The following is a 20,433-nucleotide window of genomic DNA, read 5'->3' as shown; positions in this document are numbered from 1 at the left end:
CCTCTTTTCCACCTTGTGAACTTCTGTTGATATTTTGTATCCCAGATCAGACCTTTCTTTATTATCTTTTCCCTTTCCCCTCATCCTCTACATATAGTGATTACACTATACCTCTAATATAGCATTTGTGATCCTTTATTACAATTATTTCTCCTGTTGTAGCATTCTCCATCAATTTAATAACTTTTCCAGAAAAAAAGAACACTGCCGCAATAAGCACATACATGGATCTTAGAAATGTTAACTGAAGAAAATGTACATTGTAAAATCAAAGAAATGATAGTTGTTTACATTTGTCTTTTTATTGATTTTGGCATTCTTTGAGTGTAGTTGCTTTGTTGCCACTTCAACATTTCGTACAGTGTGTGGTACATAGTATGTGTTTAGCACATTTGTTCAATTCAGCCTGCTTCTCAGCTTGGGTGCCTTTTCAGTTCCCTCGACAGTTTGTCTCTTTCCTTTTCCTCTATGTTTTCCACTATTTCTCATGTATGTACCTGTTCTCCAGTCACATTGGACTTCTCATTGTCTCTCTTTTTGTTTTTATTGTTTTATTATATTATTTTAAAAAAGAAAAACTATCAGGAAGAAAAAGAAATAACAGCTTTATTGCTTCATAAGCAGAGATATGATTATTAAACTTTAACAGTTGCAAATTAGCTGTAGTTTTTGTATATTGTTATATCATTGTATATACCTTTATTTTAGGATAGTTGACTGCTTTTAAATATTTAGGTTAATTACTAAAATAGATTTTTAAGTAGTGTTTATGACATTAAATAATATGTTTGGCATTGGAAATATTAAATTATAGAATGTTTCGAGGGTTAACCTGTTACTTTAATCAATTCCATCTTGAAAATCTTATTTGTAGGTGAAGTCCAGGAAAAACTGGGAGATGAATGCCCTTTTTGTGATTGTGTTTAGCTCTAAACAGTTTAAAATTGTTTTCACATGTCTTGGTCTAGTTTTCTTTTCTTACCTTGGTCTGCTGTCTTCCATTTGCCATGAGCCCTCACAAACGATTGCTCTGTATGTTCACTGTTTCTCTTGTGAAAGGCCTCATCACTTCCTGACTGAATATTTTCTCAACATTAATCTGTGTAATTTTGTTGCCTTAAAAATCTTTCCATTATAGTCTTTTGTAGACTCTTCCAAGTTGTTCTTCCAGAGAGTTTTCTTTATGCCACTCTTCTGCTGAAGAAAAGTGTTTTATAACATGATTTTTAATGACTGCCTAATAGTCTATTTTAAGTATGTACCATGTTTTATTTAACCATTCCTATATTGTTAGATGTTTAAGTTACTATTTAATATGAATATGCAGCCAGGTGCAGTTGTGCTCCTAGCTTTACATTGCTTCCCCCAAGAGGAATTGAAACTCCTTGAGGGCAGATAATGCTTTCTATACAAAAATACCCTATAGTGTTTGGTTGACTGCTGTGTCTCTCTGCAACAGTTAATAGTAAAAGCTTGTCAAATTTCTAAACTTAGAATTATGGGAAGGTGCATGACAATTTTATATACCGCCTTCTTGTTCTATCTCTGTGACTATAAACTAAGAACGATTTTGCCACGGTATCTTGGTGATCTTGCATATCTCCACATAGGCCACTTAGGCAAGGCTCAACTGCAATCTGACTTAAATCTTGGAGAAAGACTCTCTGATCCTCCCTGATACAAGGCAAGATAGATAGGTGACATAAGGTCATATCCTGTCTACCTCCCTATCTTGTGGGAGGCTGCCTCAAGGCAGTCTATTTTCTCCTTCCCTCATTCTGCTGAGACATGGGACATTCTTTTGGGTACAGCTGTGAGTTTAAAATTGCAAAGCTGCAGTCTAGAGTTGACTCCTCAGTGACAGAGCAATCCATTGTGCATGCTGTCTGTCATTTGGTCCCTCCCTCCAGTTTGGTTTTGTCCTGTAGGACTAGGGACATGGGGAACTGACACTGTACTGGTCATGCTTTCTCTGTCTGTGTTAGTAATACACTGTCTGAATCCATTTGGTCTCACTGGTAGCTGCCAGTGTGCTGCTGTGTTGGAGCCACTTGACCACTAAGATAAACTAATGGGGTTTTCTTTGGTCTGGTTTGTGGGATTTCTCATTACTTTGTAATGAGTTTACTGTAACTTGCTTTTAATTTCAGCATCCAATATTTAGTGCTTTGTTGTTAAATAGCTCAAGTAAGGATGATCCTTGCTGTGTAAATACAGTATTTTTTTAAGAGGCATGGTATACTGGCTATAAAATTTGTCTTAATCTGGATACATCAAAGATGAAGCAGTTAGTTTTGTTTAGCATGGTAGCTTGGACTTTTTTTTTCTTTTTTGTTAACCCTCCTCCAGGACTACTTTTGTTTTGGAATCCAAAGCCTACTAGAGTTATCTTGGAAAGTCAATTTGATGCAGACTGCCCTCATATTACATTAGACTTTCCTTTCTCATGCAGTAGAAAGGTACTAAGGTATCATAATTAATGCAGATAAAAGGTATACTATGTAATCGTCCTTTGGTATCCACGGGTGATTGGTTTCAGGACCCCCCAGTGGATACCAAAAATCCATGAATGCTGAAGTCCCTTGTGTAAAATGGCCTACAATTGGCCCTCCATATTTGTGGGTTCCCCATCTGCAGATAAGGGGGTCTACTGTATAAACAGATCCATTTGATTTTCAGTGACTAGTTGACATTGACCTAGGCAGAAAGAACATCAACATTAGATTAATCATGCATCAATTCAGATGTCTTAGAGATGGTCAAGGTAACATGTTTTGTCATTGCTTACTTCATTAATCAGACTAATTATAACAATTCAGATTTTATAGTTTTTGTATTTTGCTTTAAGGAAATAATTTAGATGAAAGCTTGATTTTTTACATTTAAAGTTGCATACTTTCACAGTAGTTTGTATTTAAAAATTATGACATAGAGTAGGAAAGCAATAAAACATGACAGCATAGTGATAGATGTTTGGTAGCAGACTGAGTTGTACCCCATAAAAACAAAATAATTGTATACAATACCAACTTATAATTAGCCTATAACTGTCTACAGATGTTATTCTTATGAATGGGATATATATCTTATGTGTGTATATATATATACATATACATTCAGAAATTTACCTTCTGAAGTATAATACTTTTAAAATAGTATACTATTAATACTGTTTTCTTAAAACAGAAGCAATCCTTGCTTATTGTAGAAACTTTAGAAAATAAAAGTGTAGAGAAGAAAATACAAGTCATTCCTCACTACCAACCTTGAGTAAGCATTAACATTTTGGTATGTTTCCTTTTTACTGCCACACTCATCATCTTGTACATACCTGTAGGTCTTTATATGTATATATATTGAATGTATAAAGTGTACACTTTAAAAGGAAACAATTGGCTCATACTGTGTATATAGTTTTATATTTTGAGTGTTCTGGTTATTACCCTGTGAGCATTCTTATTTCTATATTAAGAAATCAAGTCTATAATATCATTTTTAAAGGCTACAAGATATTCCACCTTGAGGGTATACCATATTTTAGTCTTTACTTATTGTTGGACATTTAAGTTATTTCTAATTTTTTCCTCTTTTAAATAACTGAAATGTACATACATTTTATGCATCTTTATCTGGCTTCAAAGATTTCTAAATATTGACTTATTGGATCAATGGGTATGAACATTTTTAAGGACCTTGATTCATATTGCAAAATTGCTTTCTAGGCAGGTTACTTCATTTTGAATTCCCATCAGTGGTATATGGGGAAGTGCCCAATTCAAAGTTGCTTTGCCAACACTAATATCTTTAAAAACCCTTGTACTTGATGAGTGAATTATAGTGTTTTATTCTTTACATTTATTTTGATTAACAGTGAAGTTGAACATATTTTCATATACAACTTGGTCATTGATAATTTTCATTTTAGAATCTGTTTATGTCCTTGGCCCAGGTCTTATCTGTGAGTTGATGTCATTTTGCTTTTTAACATACTGTAGTTTTCCTTTCTTTTTATGTAGCTAAACCTAAAAATCTTTTCATTTGTGAGTTACTCCTTTATTTGATACTCTGAAAATCTTTCCTCATTCTAGTATTGAGTGACTAATCACTAAAGTGTTTTTCCAGTTTTTTTATGGTTCATTTTTCATGTTTATCTTTTTCTTCCATCTGGAATTTATTTTAGTAAAAGTTATGTGATGAGGCTATAACATTTGTCTTTTGAAAATAGAAGTTTTTCAAGAACTACTTAATAAATAATACTACATGGAGTCAAAATGCCAAATTTACAGTATAATAAATTTTATAGGGGTTGATATATAGTACCATTCTCAAACATCACTTTGATGTTTGAATGTCATTACACTGCATTATTTCTTGGTGAAACTGAAGCACTTTGTAGAATTTCCTACAGACAACTGTACATAGAGCTTCCCTCCCCCCCTTTAAAAAAATAAAGTCTTGTCCTTCCGTGTGGCTTAATAGTTGTGTGACTCAGAGTCCTTTTCTCACTGAGCATGCATGTAATCCGCCCTCTGGTTAGCAGCTGTGGTTTCTCCTTGCAGCATCTGTTTTTGTTTGCACCCTTGCTTCTCAAAGTCCCTGTGCTCAAAAAGAGCCTTCCATTATTGGTTGTTGCAGGTCAGTGAGGTCTGCTTTTATTGTTTCTCATAGCTGTTGGCTTTGAAGCAGTTTTTGCACTTTTTTCTCTCCACTGTACTTATGGTTAGTATTTTAACTCATCATGGAGTAGCTTAGAAATTCTGTGGGCTGTACATCTTACTCATTCAACAAGGCTTCAATGTTATAGATTGACTTTTCAATATCTTGTCCCGAATGACAGCACAACACCCTTCTAGGGAGTACTGAATCAAGAAATCACCTGTCTTTGCAGAGGGCATCTGTTAAAAGCAGATGCCAGAGCCATGGGGTTGTCATTTCACATCAGGCTCCAACATCAGAGTCTAATACTTCAAAGACACTCTCCATGCTTGCAATGGCAGACAGCTGTGGTGCCTCCTGTTTTCTTGTTGCTTTTGTTTCCAGTCCTGAGATTTATTTTAGATGGAGAAATAAGGAAGCATTAGTTTTTGAGAGCATATTAATCCGATTTTTACACAATGTAACTGCTCACATTTGAGTAATACCAGTTACTGAAGAGCACAAAAAGTTTAATATTTTATTTTCATGTTAGGAAATAAGTATTTTAGTTGGTTGTTTTTATGCACTCTCCTAAAGAGTGCACTCTCTGGCACATATTTTCCATGTCATAAGAACTGAATACAATAGTCAGTTTCCATCGCTTTATTTTGTGCCTTTATGAACATTGCATATCATTAGGTGCAAATTGATAATTTTCCTTTCATTTCTGTTGCTTACTTCCTCCAGGGATTGTACGTTGTTGCAGAATGTTTACTCTTTTCCAATAGCTCTGAGGTAGTGAGGAGCAGTAATTAAGTGATTTTGGCAATGTTTTATAGGTAATCATCAGTAGAATTAGCATATAGTTCAGATACAATCTAGTGCTTATCTCCTAAATAAATTATCCCTCCTTTTCCCGTCTGTAGGAGTCCTGTAAACTCTGGGATATACCCCAAGGATGATGAAGTATTGGTCCCATCACAACAGCTTTGTAAAAATCCACAATTTTAGTTAAACTAGGTAGGGATGATTTTTTTTGTGTGTGTGTACATAGTTCCTTTTGCTGAAGTGTTATTATCTAAGCAGAATAGTATTTGGTGCTAGAGTGGAACAATAATTGGGATTGCTTAGGGTTGGTGCCTGGCTGGCATTTTACCTACCTTAACACAGGGTACCTAATTCATGGGACTTAATGGAACTTTGAATGAATGGCACAGGCTGTGAGTCAAGTCAGAATGCTGCTTGGGAAATAAGAATGAGACATAAAGGTGAGAATCGGGATTTGCCTGCCTCAGTCCCAGACTCTTAAGTGCAGGACCACAGAGGATATGTTGCTTATGATATTTAATTATTTTACCTTGTATATTTTCTGCGGTGAGGCTGCAACTTCTAATCCCTACTCAATAAGGAAGGTACATGGTATGATTGGGAGGTTTTCCATGGGTCTCATGTTTCTGCACATCTTGCAAGTGAGGTACTAACTGTCCTTTGTTCAGGACTATCTTTTGAAAGAGATAATTTCTTTCTCCAGAGCGAGGGACAACCATGCTTACTATCCAGTAAAATAATATCTCCCTTTGAACAAAGTGCAGACATGCGTACTATCTGCTATAAAAGATCTGGGTTCTCTCAGCTCAGAGTTCCTTTCCTATAATGTGATGTATTGCATGTGCAGGTATCCATCTATATCCATATATGTTGCTCCTCTGGGATTTGGGGGCCAAGGGGATCTGATACAGACATGCTGCTCATGCCACTTGCTGTGCTGTGAGTAATAAAGTGACTCACAAAGGAGTCTCATGCCTTCTACTAGCATCCATACAACTGTGTTAAGCTAACTTGTTGACTCACAAGTAGGCTAAAGTCTCAGATCCTTTAAAGTTCTTGACAGGTACTCAGCACAATGGTTTTGCCTATAAGATGTTACAAGAAACTTGTTTAATTTTCTTTAATCTTTGTTTATTGGCTTGGTTAAAAATATTGAGAAATTAATAAGGGTTCACTGTTTAAGAAGCCAAGAAAGCTGTGTGTTGGCTTAGACTAAACAATTCTGAAATGGTAAATTGGGAACAACTGAGAACTTTATAATGGTGTTCATTATTTTCTTAACTAAAAATTGGGACTTGAAGTTAGATTTATGTTCTGCTTCCTATTGTAGGAAGAAACCTACAATATGAATGTAGTTACGAAATTTAGAATTTCTCTGACCCTGCTTTGTGGTTCGAGTGGAACAGAATGTTTGAAATCTGGGACAGGAAATCACAATAATGTATTGAAGGAATGGAAAAGCACACATAGAACATGGACTTTGAAGTCACATCTGAGTTTGCTGTCAATTATTACTAGTTTTTTTTTAAACATTGGGCATACTGTTCAATCTGTCTTTGATTCATATGTATGAGGAATAATACCTCCTGTTATGAGGATTAAAAATTATGCAAAGCATGTGGCTTTCTGATCTAGCATATGTGGAGGGTGTATGTTTGTGTGTGTATGTGTGTGTGTGTATCAGTTGCTTCAGTTCCACTTAGGTCATTGTAGATGTGAATTTAAAGTTCGGATTTCAAATTATTTCTCCACTTAACTTCCATGTTTCTTCAAGCAGAAAATTCTGTATCTCTGTTAATGATGAGGCTGTGTTCCAACAATGCATTTCATTGTTAGTTTTTCCATAGGTGAAAATGTGACAGATTTTCAAACATTATCTAGGATTTTCTTTAAAATAAAAGGGACTATAGCTATCTATATTAGTAAATGTCACCCAAGTAAGACTCACATGTGTTTATTTTAGCAGTTTGTGTCAGAAGCCATACAGCCTTTTGGACACTGAATAAGATAAAACTATAATTAGTACTATAATTAGTAGATATAATAGTATACTTTCTGAAAGTCTTTTCTATACCTTGGCAGAAATGTTAGCCAGTGGACTAGGAATTTCCCTGGGCGACAGATGGACCCGTCTGTGGCTCTTGTGGCTGCAGCTTGGGAGGCAGCAAACATTTCCATTCCATCTGACTCCTTTCCTCCCTTCTCTAGCTTCCTTGACCTCTGAAGCTTAAGAGTGATACAGAACATAACTTAGATCAGATTATTTAAAATGATCTATTAATGTCTCTAACAGCTCCCAGCAGTTTTACAAGGAGCGATTTGAAAGAAGGCAGGAAACAGTTTGTAATAGTCTGTCTGCTGTTGAGTTATTGCCAATACTTTTTGATATGATTTATGATAAAAACCAAGACAAAAGAAAAACAGTTCATTTTTTTCAGGAATAAAGATGCTTATCCCTAAGGATACTAATTAACTGAGTTATCACCTTACTGCTTAAGAAAAAAATACACAACTGCTTAATTTTAAAAAATTTCATTGCACTATACACCAGAAATTGACACATTGTAACTGACTGTACTTCAATTAAAAAACATTTTTTTTGCAAGCATTCTTTCATTAATTCTGACAAACTATTTTTGAGAAATATGTTTGTTTCCCATGGCTGCTGTAACAATTGACCACAAACTTGATGGTTTGAAACAACAGAAATTTATTCTTTTATAGTTCTTGAGACCAGAAGTCCAAAATAAGTCTTTTGAAGCTAAAACCAGGTTTCAGCTGGGCTGTAAACCCTCTGGAGGCTCTAGGGGAGAATCCTTTCCTTGCCTCTTCCAGCTTCTGGTGACTACTGGCCACATCACTCCATTGTCTGCCTCCATCTTCATGTGATCTTTTCCTCAATGTGGCTGTGTCATCTCCCTCTGTCTCCTATAAAGATAAATGTGATGGCATTTAGGGCCCACCTGGATGATGCAGGATAATCTCCACTGCAAGATACTTAATTACATCTGCAAAAATTTTACCAAGTAAGCCTACATTGACAGGTTCCAGGAGTTAGGACCTGATATTTATGAGGGCTACCATTAAGCTTACTACAGGAAGATAAGGAGCAAATTTTAATTTCTTTTTGTTATGGGTGTGAGAAAGCTGAAACATCTTTATAATTGTCTTTTCCCAAGTCCTATTTGTCCCCAAAGAAAGCAGACTTTAAAGGTGTTGTGAAATGAATCTCCCCTTAAGTAATAAATTAAGTTTGTTTTCCCATCTTTAGATGGATTCATATTAAATGAAATACCAATTTTGCATGTATTTCTTGAGTATAATATGTTCTTTATCAGTCATATTATTCTAGTTGCTTTAGTGCATGTTAATTAAATTATTTTTAAATACAAAATCTTCCTTATGGTTTAATTGTATATTACAAGGTAAAAAATTTAAATCAGAGTTTAAATTTTATCCATTATATCTATATAAAAGTTAATTTTCACTTTTTTGAAGGAAAATATGAGATGCTGTTAGTGTAAAATAGTTCAAGAAACTAAAATACAGATTGTTTTGTGTTATTGCCTATCTTTGCTTCCATAGATGTATTTTTCTTTTGACAATGTTATTCTTTTTTTTTTAACCCAATTCTTAGAAAGGATGTTTATACAGATTTAAAATCTGAAAAAATTTAGAAGATTTCCTGAATTAGAGGCTTTATAATAGCTTGAGTTTTGACTTTATTATGCTTTACTTGATTTAATTCAGCTAAATTAGAATAATAATTAATTGTGATTTTAAGTGGTGTTTATTAAATAAATATAGTAACTTATTCAGAAAATAGTTTATGAATGCAAATTTAATTAAATTCCCTAAGGGAACTCATAATATTACTTTGTAATTTAACTAAATAATCTTGTTTTGGAGGGCAAAGAACATAAAGCATCACACAATAATATATAAATTATTAAATTAATATATTGATATTACTTAAATTATTAAAACCACTCATTATTAATACTGGTATTTTGGCTTTTTCTCCTGTTACTTCTTTGAGCACTCTCTTTACTATGGTTTTTGTGTTTTCTCTTGACCGTTATTTTCAGTCTTCTCTGCTTGCTGTTTTTTTCTCTATTCAGCTTGTAAATGTTGGTCTTGTGGATGGCCCAGTCTTGAACTTTCTTTCTAACTCAGTAAATACTCTGATTTTAGGTAATGTCTTCCATTTCTGTGATTTTTATGGTACTAACCATAATCTCACAACTTTCAGTTTTATATATCCATCCCAGAGCTCATTTCTGAGATCTAGAATAATCTGATTAACCAACTATTTCACAACCCCCGATTGGATCTCTTTCAGATATCTCAGTTTATACAAATATAAAATTGAACCCTTGATTCTAACCTCTGGTTCAAAAAACAGAACAAAACCCCACCAACAAAAACAAGAAGAACAATCCTGTTCCATTCCTCACTCTTCTGTTAAGTAGCATCATTTAGTTGTGTAGGCCAGAATCCTGTGTGCTATCCTTGATTATTACCTCTTATTTATCCCACATAGACAGTCACTTGTCCAGTCCCTGTAAGTACTAATATTAAAATACATTTCAAATTCTGTCTACTTTTTTTATCCCTATTCTTTTAAATCTTATTTATTTATTTATTTTAAAGTTGACATATAGTCAGTTACATTGTGTCAATTTCTGGTGTACAGCATAAGGTCCCAGCCATATATACACATACACACATTTGTTTTCATATTCTTTTTCATTAAAGGTTATTACAAGGTATTACATATAATTCCCTGTGCTAAACAGAAGAAATTTGTTTTTTACATAATTTTACATATAGTAAATATTTGCAAATCTTGAACTCCCAAATTTATCTGTTCCCACCCCCTTCCCCCCGGTAACCATAAGATTGTTTACTTTGTCTGCAAGTCTGTTTCTCTTTTGTAGATGAGTTCATTAGTGTCCTCTTTTTTCTTTTTTTTTTTTAGATTCCACATATCAGTGATATATTGTATTTTTCTTTCTCTTTCTGGCTTACTTCACTTATAATGATGATCTCTGGGTCCATCCATGTTGCTGGAAATGGCATTATTTTATTCTTTTTTAAGACTGAGTAGTATTCCATTATATAAACACACCACAACTTCTTTGTCCAGTCATCTGTCGATGGACATTTAGATTGTTTCCATGTCTTGGCTATTGTATATGGTGCTACTATGAACATTGGGGTGCATGTATCTTTTCAAATTAGAATTCCCTCCAGATATAGGCACAGGAGTGGGATTGCTGAATCATATGGTAAGTCTATTTTTAGTTTTTTGAGGAAGCTCCATACTGTTTCTCATAATGGCTGCACCAAACTACATTCTCACCAATAGTGTAAGAGTATTCCTTTTTCTCCACACCCTCTCCAACATTTATTGCTTGTGGACTTTTTATTGATGGACATTCTGACTTGTGTGAGGTGATACCTCATTGTAGTTTTGACATATGGGTCAATGGAACAGAACAGAGAGCCCAGAAATAAACCCACAGACCTACAGTCAATTAATCTTTGACAAAGGAGTCAAGAACATACAATGGAGAAAAGACAGTCTCTTCAGCAAGTAGTGCTAGGGAAACTGGACAGCAGCATGTAAATCAGTGAAGTTAGGACACTCTCTCACACCATATGCAAAAATAAACTCAAAATGGCTTAAAGACTTAAACATAAGACAAGACACTATAAACCTGCCAGAAGAAAATATAGGCAAAACATTATCTGACATAAATCTTAGCAATGTTCTCCTAGGGCAATCTATCCAAGCAATAGACATAAAAGCAAAAATAAACAAATAGGACCTAATAAACTTACAAGCTTTTGCACAGCAAAGGAAACCATAAGCAAAACAAAATGACAACCTATGGAATTGGAGAAGATATTTCCAAATGATGTGACTGAAAAAGGTTTAATTTCCAGAATATATAAACAGTTCATACAACTTAATAACAACAACAAAAAGAAACAACCCAATCCAAAAATGGGCAGAAGACCTAAACAAGCAATTCTCCAGTGAAGACATACAAATGGCCAATAGGCACATGAGAAAATGCTCAGTATTGCTAATTACCTATTCTTGTAATCTTAATGCAAGGTACCATCATCTATCTCTAGGACCACTGTATTTTAGGAGTACTTACTAGATGTTATACACAATAACAAACTGGGTGTACTTTTGTTTTTAGAATTTCAAATAACTGTGAGCAATAAATTTCAACCTCCGGAATCCCAAGTTACAAGAATAGGAGATATAACCTAGTTGTAAAAGAAATATTCTAAAAAGTAAAAAAAAAACCAAAAACCCTATGACTTAATTTTTCCCCTTCGGTACCTGGTTATCTCTCTTCTTTTTTCTTTTTTCTTTTTTTTTTGGGGGGGGGGATAACTCAGTTTTTATTTATTTATAATGGATGTACTGGCGATTGAAATCGGGACCTTGTGTATGCTAAGGACATGCTCTACCACTGAGCTATAACTTCCCCTGAGGAATTTTTCCCCTTCAGTAGAATTGCATGGTGCTTGGGTGTCCAGAGGAGGTGAGCCAGGAAATTGAGAAATTTCTGTTTCAAGTTCAGATTTTGGTTTCTAATAATTCTGTCTATCCTTTTATTTAGTTACTCGGAATCTTATGATAGGAAGAAGAATCCAGATTAATTTTATATTATGTAGTCATAACTAATGTTTTCTTTAGCCAATTATAAAATTTTGCATTAGGTGAGTGTGCATGTGTATACACACGTATGTGTAAAACATGTTAATTTATATATATTAATATTCTGAATAGGGAATTTACTATATTGCTAAATAAATAGATTTTTATTCCTCAGAGTGAGGAAGTTGATTATTGATAGGAAGCTGTTCTAATGAGGGCAGACCAGATGCTAAATGAGATATAGTGGGCTAAACTATACCATAGATGTTTTCCTTGACAGAGATAAATGACATTCTTTTTAAATTTTCATTTTATTTATTTATTTTTTAGCACACATATAGATATTTTATTGAAGTATAGTCAGTTTACAGTGTTGTGTCAATTTCTGGTATACAGCGTAATGCTTCACTCATATTTGAAGATACATATATATATATATTTGTTTTCATATTCTTTTTCACCATAAGTTACTACAAGATATTGAATATAGTTCTCTGTGCTATACAGTATGAAATTGTTGTTTATCTGTTTTATAAGATGACTGGATAAAGAAGAGGTGGTATATTTATACAATGGAATACTATTCAGCCATAAAAATGAACATTATGCCATTTGCAGCAACATAGATGGACCTGGAGATTGTCATTCTAAGTGAAGTAAGCCAGAAAGAGAAAGAAAAATATTGTATGATATCACTCATATGTGACATATAAAAAAAGACAAATGAACTTACTTACAAAACAGAAACAGACTCACAGACATAGAAAACAAACTTATGGTTACTAAGGGGGAGAGGGTAGGAAGGGATAAATTGGGAGTAAATGGCATTCTTATGTTTTTAACCAAAAAAGTATTATGTAGCATAAGCAGAGTATATTCCTATGACAAGATAGCTAATTTGACAATTGTTCAAGCAGTGGTTCTCAACAGGAATAGGGGGATTTGTACCACAGGAGACATTTTTCTACCACAACTAGAGGGTGTTTACTGGCATCTAGTAGGTAGATGTCAAGGATTCTGCTAAATATCCTACAATGCCCAGGATAGCCCCATGTAACAACTAGTTATACAGCTCAAGAGGTCCATAGTGCTTTGGTTTAGAAACTCTTTTAGGGTATTTTTTAAGCGTGCCACATGTGTTCTAAGTATTTTTCAAAATTTCATGTAACAAATAAACCTTTAATAAAGGTATAATGGTCATAATAATTCCATTATTTTATTTTTGTGAAAACTTAAATGAATGGAAGTATATTTGTGTGTACTTGGAATAATTCAGGAGAGGAAGGAATCAAGGGTGCATGTCAGCTTTCTGGCTTGAGCAGCTCACCAGAAGGATGTTGGTGATATTACCTGAGATGAAAGAAACAGATGTATGGAAGAGCTTCAGTTCAGATTTTACACTTGTAGAATTTGTGGTGTCTGAGAGATACCAAGAGGAAGTCCTAAAGATCAGAACATACGTGTTCAAATATATCTTTAATTTGAAATTTGTTGATATATGAATACTAACCCTGGTATTGGAGAGAATCATGTATTAGAGTGTATATCTTAAGGAAAGAGTACCTTATGTCACAGCCCGTAGGAACACTAACATTTGCAGTATGGGTAGAGGAGAATCTAACAAGAGACTAAGAAATAACCAGGGAGACAGTAGGAAATGATCCAGAAGTGTAGTCTTTCAAGAGAAGAGAAATATTTCCAGATTGATGAGGGGTTGTTAATAGGGAGGCTGTTGGTGACCTTGGTGAGGGTGAGAGTGAATAGAAACCAACTTACAGTGGGCTGAGAAGTCCATGGTAAGTAAGATATTTAGTTATGTTGTAGATTTACTAAGTTTGGCTGTCAAGGAGGAAGGGATGAATGGAGGGAGATATGGGATCAGGGGAGGTTTTTTTTGTGTGTGTTTTTAAATATGAGAGAGAATTCCTTAGTGGTATTTTAAAAGATAATTTTTAAATATGTTGAAGTATATCAAGTACAGTTTGTTATTAAAACAAACTTTCTGTGAGTATATTTCTATATATTTTTTTGCCTTCAAGGTCATGGTGGATAATATTTTAAATACTTTCTTTAGTTGCGTGGATTCCAAGCAATTCAGCAAAAGTATGAAAGTAGTTCTGTTAATTATCATAGATATAGGTGTATGTTTGACACTCAAAAATTACTTTTGTTTTTCAGATCTTTCAAGAAATCGTTTTACAGAAATTCCTTCTGATGTCTGGTTATTTGCACCTCTTGAAACATTAAACTTGTATCATAATTGCATCAAAACCATTCCTGAAGCCATTAAAAACCTGCAGATGTTAACATACCTTAACATTAGGTAAGGAAACAATTTTGGGGGAGTAAATTTTAGTTTGTTTGTTTTTTTGTTACAATTATAATCCTTTTAGTTGCAAAGGACTGTGTTTGGTTTAGCTATGTAGCCTGTATCGCAACAGTATCTTATTTGTATTTTTTATATGTTCCCATTACTGTATAGGCTTTTGGTTTTGCTCTTGAGAGCAGTGCTTCTCAAACTTTAATGTGCACAGGAATCAGATGCAGATTCTGATTCCATAGGTCTGCAGTGAGGCCAGCATTCCTAACACTCCCTCCACCCCCAGTAATGCCCATGTCTGCTGGTCCTTAGATCACTTTGAGTAGCAAGGCTTTAGATCAGAAGTATTTTACTGAAATTATAGCACCACAATAAAGATTTATTTATGTGCATCCTCAGTTAAAGTAAAACATTATAAAGACATAGTTCTTTATTGTTCACACTCTTGTGACTTCTTGTTGCTACTTCAAGGATGGATAAATTGGGATGGCAGTATCGGAATGTTAGGAAGTTGATGACAGTTGATGGTAATAATAAGCTGTTTACTGTGTGCCAAGCGGTGTTACAGATACTTTACCCATGTTACCTCATCTCATCTTCACAACAGCATTTTGAGATATGTGCCATTATTATCCCTGCATTGCAGATGAGGAAACTGAAGCACAGAGAGGTTAACTATTTGCCTAAAGTTTATATATATTGCAAGTGGTAGAGCTAAGATTCATATCAAAGCAGCAGTGTGGCTGTAGAACTCTCATTTTTAACTATTACCCTATGTTTATAATAGAGGGAACATTTAATAAGTATAAGGGAAAAAATTGCCCAATCAGATGAGTAGCATTGAATGGAAACTCATATATTGTGACTGAATTTTAGAATCATTTTCTTACTTTTCTTTTTTGTTTTGAGTTGTAAGGGATAATTTCTTCCACCCTCCTTAACAAAGTTACTTGTCTAAATTCTCATATAGGAAAATAGTAAATATAATATACATAAATAGTAATGCTCCTTTCTTTCTGTGATATATTAATTCTTACATATGTTTCCCCCAGTGGTGTCACCTGGCAGTACATACAATTTTAACTGAAACCATTTTAAACCTTAAAATGTGTGAGAAGAATTTCCTTCCATAGATGTTGGTCCTTTGGGTTGCTCCTTTCTCTGATTGGGTACATGTCTCCTTGGCTGGCTTGGGAGAGGTTTAAGGAAAGTGAGGTATTTTTAAGTTTTTGGCTTTGTTTTTGTTTTATTTTGTTCTTTTATAGAAAAAATGATTTGTCAAAATTGAATTGCATTTGTATATTAACATGTATGGTATATCTTAAAATAGTTTTTCTAAAACTTTCTTTGATTCTTTCCCATTTTGATATCTAAAAGTTGACTCCTGATTTTTGTTTACTGTCACGAAATTTCTGAACACACTGTATTGAAATAGCATTTGTTCTAGTGACTGACTTCCTTTGACTGTTTCTAAAACGTGTCATAAAAGTGAAGATTGATGTCTTATTAGCTATGTATAAAGAAATCAGATTCTGGAGAAAGCTGGCTGCTAACTCAATGAACCTGCTTCTTAAGGGAAGAAAAGAAGCCAGTTTTAAAACTTTTTTTGGTCTGAGGGAGATTAAAATGAGTTTGTTTGTGTCATTATTTTTCCTTTTTATTTTATTTTTATTTTGGTAAAAATATCTTGAGAAACTTGTAAGGTGATTTTTCAGCTCTTTCTTTCTTCTTGTATACTACCTCCTTTTTCAGTAGCATCTGCAGGAAGGTCCCTGTGTGCCCCAGACAGACCACTTTCACAAGGATCCTACTTGGTCCATAAAGTGTCAAGGGTTGTGACAAACTCCTAGCATATTTGACGTCCCAGCAGTCTGGCCAGGATTGCTGGTCTAGGGGTAGTGTCCCTTTTTTTTTTTTTTAAGGTCTATATCATGTGTTTAAAGCCAATTTAGTGTTTCTGGACCTCCTCTGCAGGCATAAAATGAGGTGAAAGATCTTGAAGTCCCCCATTGGGGTAACATTGGGCTTTTGTTGCTGTGCATGTTACACAGAATGCTGGGTACAGGTCTATAAATGTCACTTTGAAAAGCAGGAAAAATAATAGCTAATTGCTAATGAATGCTTGATAGTATGTAAATGTAATGGTAAATTATATATTTTGGTAATAGGATTGTCTTAGTCTGTTCATGCTGCTGTAACAGAATACCATAGACTGAGTGGCTTATAAACAACAGAATTTTATTTTTCACAGTTCTGGAGGCTAGGAAGTTCAAGATCAAGAAGTGCCAGCAGGTTTGGTGTCTCAGGAGGACCTGCTTCCTGATTCATAGATGGCTGGCTTCTCACTGTACCCTCACATGGCAGAATGAGCAAGGGAGCTCTCTGGGGTCTCTTTTATAAGGCCACTGATCATCTTCCAAAGGCCCCACCTCCAAATACCATCACATTGGGGATCAGGTTTCAATATTATAGTTTTGGTGGGAAGGACACATTTAGTCTATAGCAGGGATAATTTGGATCAGTCTACTCTGGGATATAAACTTGACCAAAATTAGTTTGAGGGTAAGGGACCTAGAGCCAGATTGCCTGAATTTGAATCCTGGCTCTCCCACTTACCAGCTCTGTGACTTTGAGCAGTTTTTTTAATCTCTTTTAGACTGTTTCTTCATCTGTAAAATGGGCATCATGATAGTATCTATCTTCCTAAAGTAGTTTGTTGTGAGGGTTAGTCGAGGTAATTCACATGAGGTGCTCTGAACATAGCTTGGCACATAGTAAGCACTCAATAAATGTTAATTGTCCTTATATTTAAATGTATCCACAGAGACAGGAATGTTGTATTAACTTTGAACTGAGATAAAGGTGCTAGTAGGCTGTTCTACCATAAACCCGTAACAAAGGGGAAGGGCTTAGGGTTACTACATGTTTTTAAAGATATAATCTAAATTCTTTCATAAATTTGAACAGAGTACATGCAAGTTTATCCATGAGCCTTTCCCTAGTTAGAGGCACAGAGATATTGAATACAGTAAAATTACGCCAGAGGGGAAGGTTCTGGCATTCTCTAGTTTAGAAGAATGATTCTGCCTTTTGAGGATTGGTGGTACGTAGGACAAGATCATGGGTCTGCTGTGCCTGGGCTTAACCAATTTTAACCTTCGTTTTTTAATATGTATAATGGAAATAATAATACCATCTGTCTTGTGGGGTTAATGTGAGGTTTAAATGAGAGAGTGCATGTAAAGATTTTAGCCTGTTACAAACTCATTAAATGATAGTTATTATTTAGTGAAAACTTCTTACTTACTTTTGAGGTGATTTCTTCTTTTTCAACATAGCATGTCACATTTCAGACATATTTCTCATAATGAGACTTTCTTATTCTTTTCAGTCGAAATCTTTTATCAACATTGCCAAAATACCTATTTGATCTTCCCCTTAAAGTTTTGGTCCTCAGTAATAATAAACTGGTATCCATTCCAGAAGAGATCGGGAAGTTAAAAGATTTAATGGAATTGGTGAGTAAAATAGTTGCATCGATTGTGTATAACATGCATAATACATGCCTTTATATTTTAGAAGATTAATTCCTTTATGGAATTTAACTGTGATTTAAAGAAAATAACCTGGTATATGCCTAAGTTCACTTCAGTAAAATTTTGAGGTACCATTGCTTATGTCCGATTTTAGCTCACAGCTACAATAAAAGCCTGGTTGTTCCTCAGTCCTAGTGAGGTCAGAAGTCTTGTTTACAAATCTTAAGAAATGCTTTTGAAACGAATGAGCATTTGTCTATCCATTGCGTGGGCAGTAAAGGTCTTAGACCAAGAAAAGATAAGGTTTTTTTTTATTTTTTTAAGGTTTTACAGAGCATTTATGAAAGCCTCAGAGAAAGGGGATAAAAGAAGAGAGTACAATGCCTGCAAATTAAGTAGAATTAAAGAAATAACTTTTCTGTCCTATATCTTCATGTGATTTTCTTTTTTTTATTGAGTTACAGAATCTTCATGTGATTTTATAACACTTTCGGGACCAAGATAAATGGAAAGAGGCCATTATATATAATTGATTATAGAAATATAGGAATAATTTAAAGTAATTTCTTTGAACATAACATTTTAGTTATTAAAGGATATTGAACTCTGAGAGGAATATAATCAAATCTTCAAAGCATTGAGCTATTTTCACATCTGTTACTTCTACCTCACACAGTATACCGTGCTGTTTATTTTTGTTTTCTGTTTTATCTTGAGTAATGCTTTCCAGATACATAGATCTTTAAAACTGTTCAGAAGTATGACTTTTGAATGTGTGGAGGGACAAGTTTTCTTGAGGAACTTATGTACAATTTTATAATGGGAAATTAATGTGCAAATAGAATGTAATGAACAGAAATTTCAGGAAAGTCTTTTTAAAAATTCATTAGAGAATACCTGCACGTGCAATTGAACGCAAGGAAACTTTCTTGAACTTGGTATTGTTATACCTTAGAACCACAGAATTTTAATGTTGTCAGTGATCGTATAAGTGATCAGATATAACCACTTCCTAATGCAGGAATCCCTGACACATCTAGTTGTATATTTTCAGTGATGAACAAATCTTTGTGTGTGTCTCTGAGGCAGCCCTAATTCTCTTTTGCAGAACTCTTATTTGTTTTCTTTCTTACTTTGAACTAAAATACATATCCCTACCATTTTTATCTCTTGGTCCTAGGACTGCCACGTGAAGAGGTATGGATAGTGACATCTTTTCTTCCTTCAGATATTTGTAATCTCTTGTGTATCTGCTTTCCATTTACCAAACCTGTTTTTTACCAGACCTGTTTTTCTGTAGCTTAAATATCTTTATTACTTGTATTTCTTTCTATACTTTCTATATTTCTATTCTTTATTCTTTTTTATTTTTCACTATTTCCATCTTGAAAATATCCCTTTTTATTAAGGTCTCTTTTAATGTTATACTCACAGCTGAACAGAAGATGCCAGATGTGATCTAACAAATTCATAATAAAAGGGGACCATTACTTTCTTTGACCTGGACACTTAATATTTTTAAAGATTTTATAAATGTTATACTTTGAGTCTATGGCTCTGTAATTTCTTTTTCTTTCTTTTTCATTCAGTTTTTGGCCCTACGTTCTAAATTATATTACATGAGATAGTTTTTGGATAAATGAAATTTCAAAAATATTTAGGATTTTTAGATTTAGTCTAGTATTTTTAAATAGAATACTAAAAAATATAGAAAATCATTATGTCATTAGACACTATAAAATTATTGTTCTTTAAACTCTCAAAATCAGTAATAGTGGATAGATTCTGTTAGGAAGGCTAGTTGACGATTATAAACCACATAATGAATTTGTTTGAGTATTACCTGTCACTGGAACATTTTTCCCATGACACTCTTCTATAAGAATGTGGTAGCCAGCTACAGTGAAGTTCTGTCATTAGACCTAGGAAATACTCTCAAGCCTCTAATCTCCAGCAGAGTGTTTTGTAGAGTACCCATTGGTGAGTGGGTCAGTTTCCTGTGCCTGGGTTTATTTCTTCTGGAATGTGATAGCTACCTATCAAATTTCTATGGGTTTTCTGTATAGAAATCTTCAGTATTAGACACCTTCAGAAAGAAGCCATATTATTTATTTTAAAGGGCATTTTCCCCAAATTTTATTACCTATCATTTAGATAATAACCTATACTCAACACAACAGCAAAGGTGATCCTGTCAAAACGTAAGTCAGATCATATTATACCTCTGTGTAAAAGTTTCTGGTTCCTGCCCACATCTCTGAGTAAAAGACAGTCTAACCCCACCCTCCATCCTAGTCTTCCCCTTGCCCACTTCCCTCTAGTTATATTGCATTCCTTCCTGTTCTTAGTACGTCAAGCATTCTCTCCTTAAGAGCCTTTACGTTTATTGTTCCTTCTTTCTGGAATATTCCTTTCTTGTATATTGGAAA

General features: G+C 34.2%; 1 protein-coding gene across 2 annotated transcripts in view; it reads left to right on the top strand.

The window, feature by feature from the left end:
* The window catches only part of LRCH2 (leucine rich repeats and calponin homology domain containing 2), an 81,254-nt gene that overhangs the window by 12,168 nt on the left and 48,653 nt on the right, over positions 1-20,433 (top strand). For both annotated transcript variants that reach the window (XM_074358905.1, XM_045517998.2), the window contains exons 2-3: positions 14,327-14,471; positions 17,860-17,986. In XM_074358905.1, coding sequence (XP_074215006.1) covers positions 14,327-14,471; positions 17,860-17,986 — 272 coding nt within the window. The remainder of the gene's footprint in view (positions 1-14,326; positions 14,472-17,859; positions 17,987-20,433) is intronic.

This window comes from Camelus bactrianus, chromosome X (genome assembly GCF_048773025.1).
Source record: "Camelus bactrianus isolate YW-2024 breed Bactrian camel chromosome X, ASM4877302v1, whole genome shotgun sequence".
Classification (NCBI taxonomy): domain Eukaryota; kingdom Metazoa; phylum Chordata; class Mammalia; order Artiodactyla; family Camelidae; genus Camelus; species Camelus bactrianus.
This window is presented reverse-complemented; position numbering and strand designations above follow the sequence as displayed.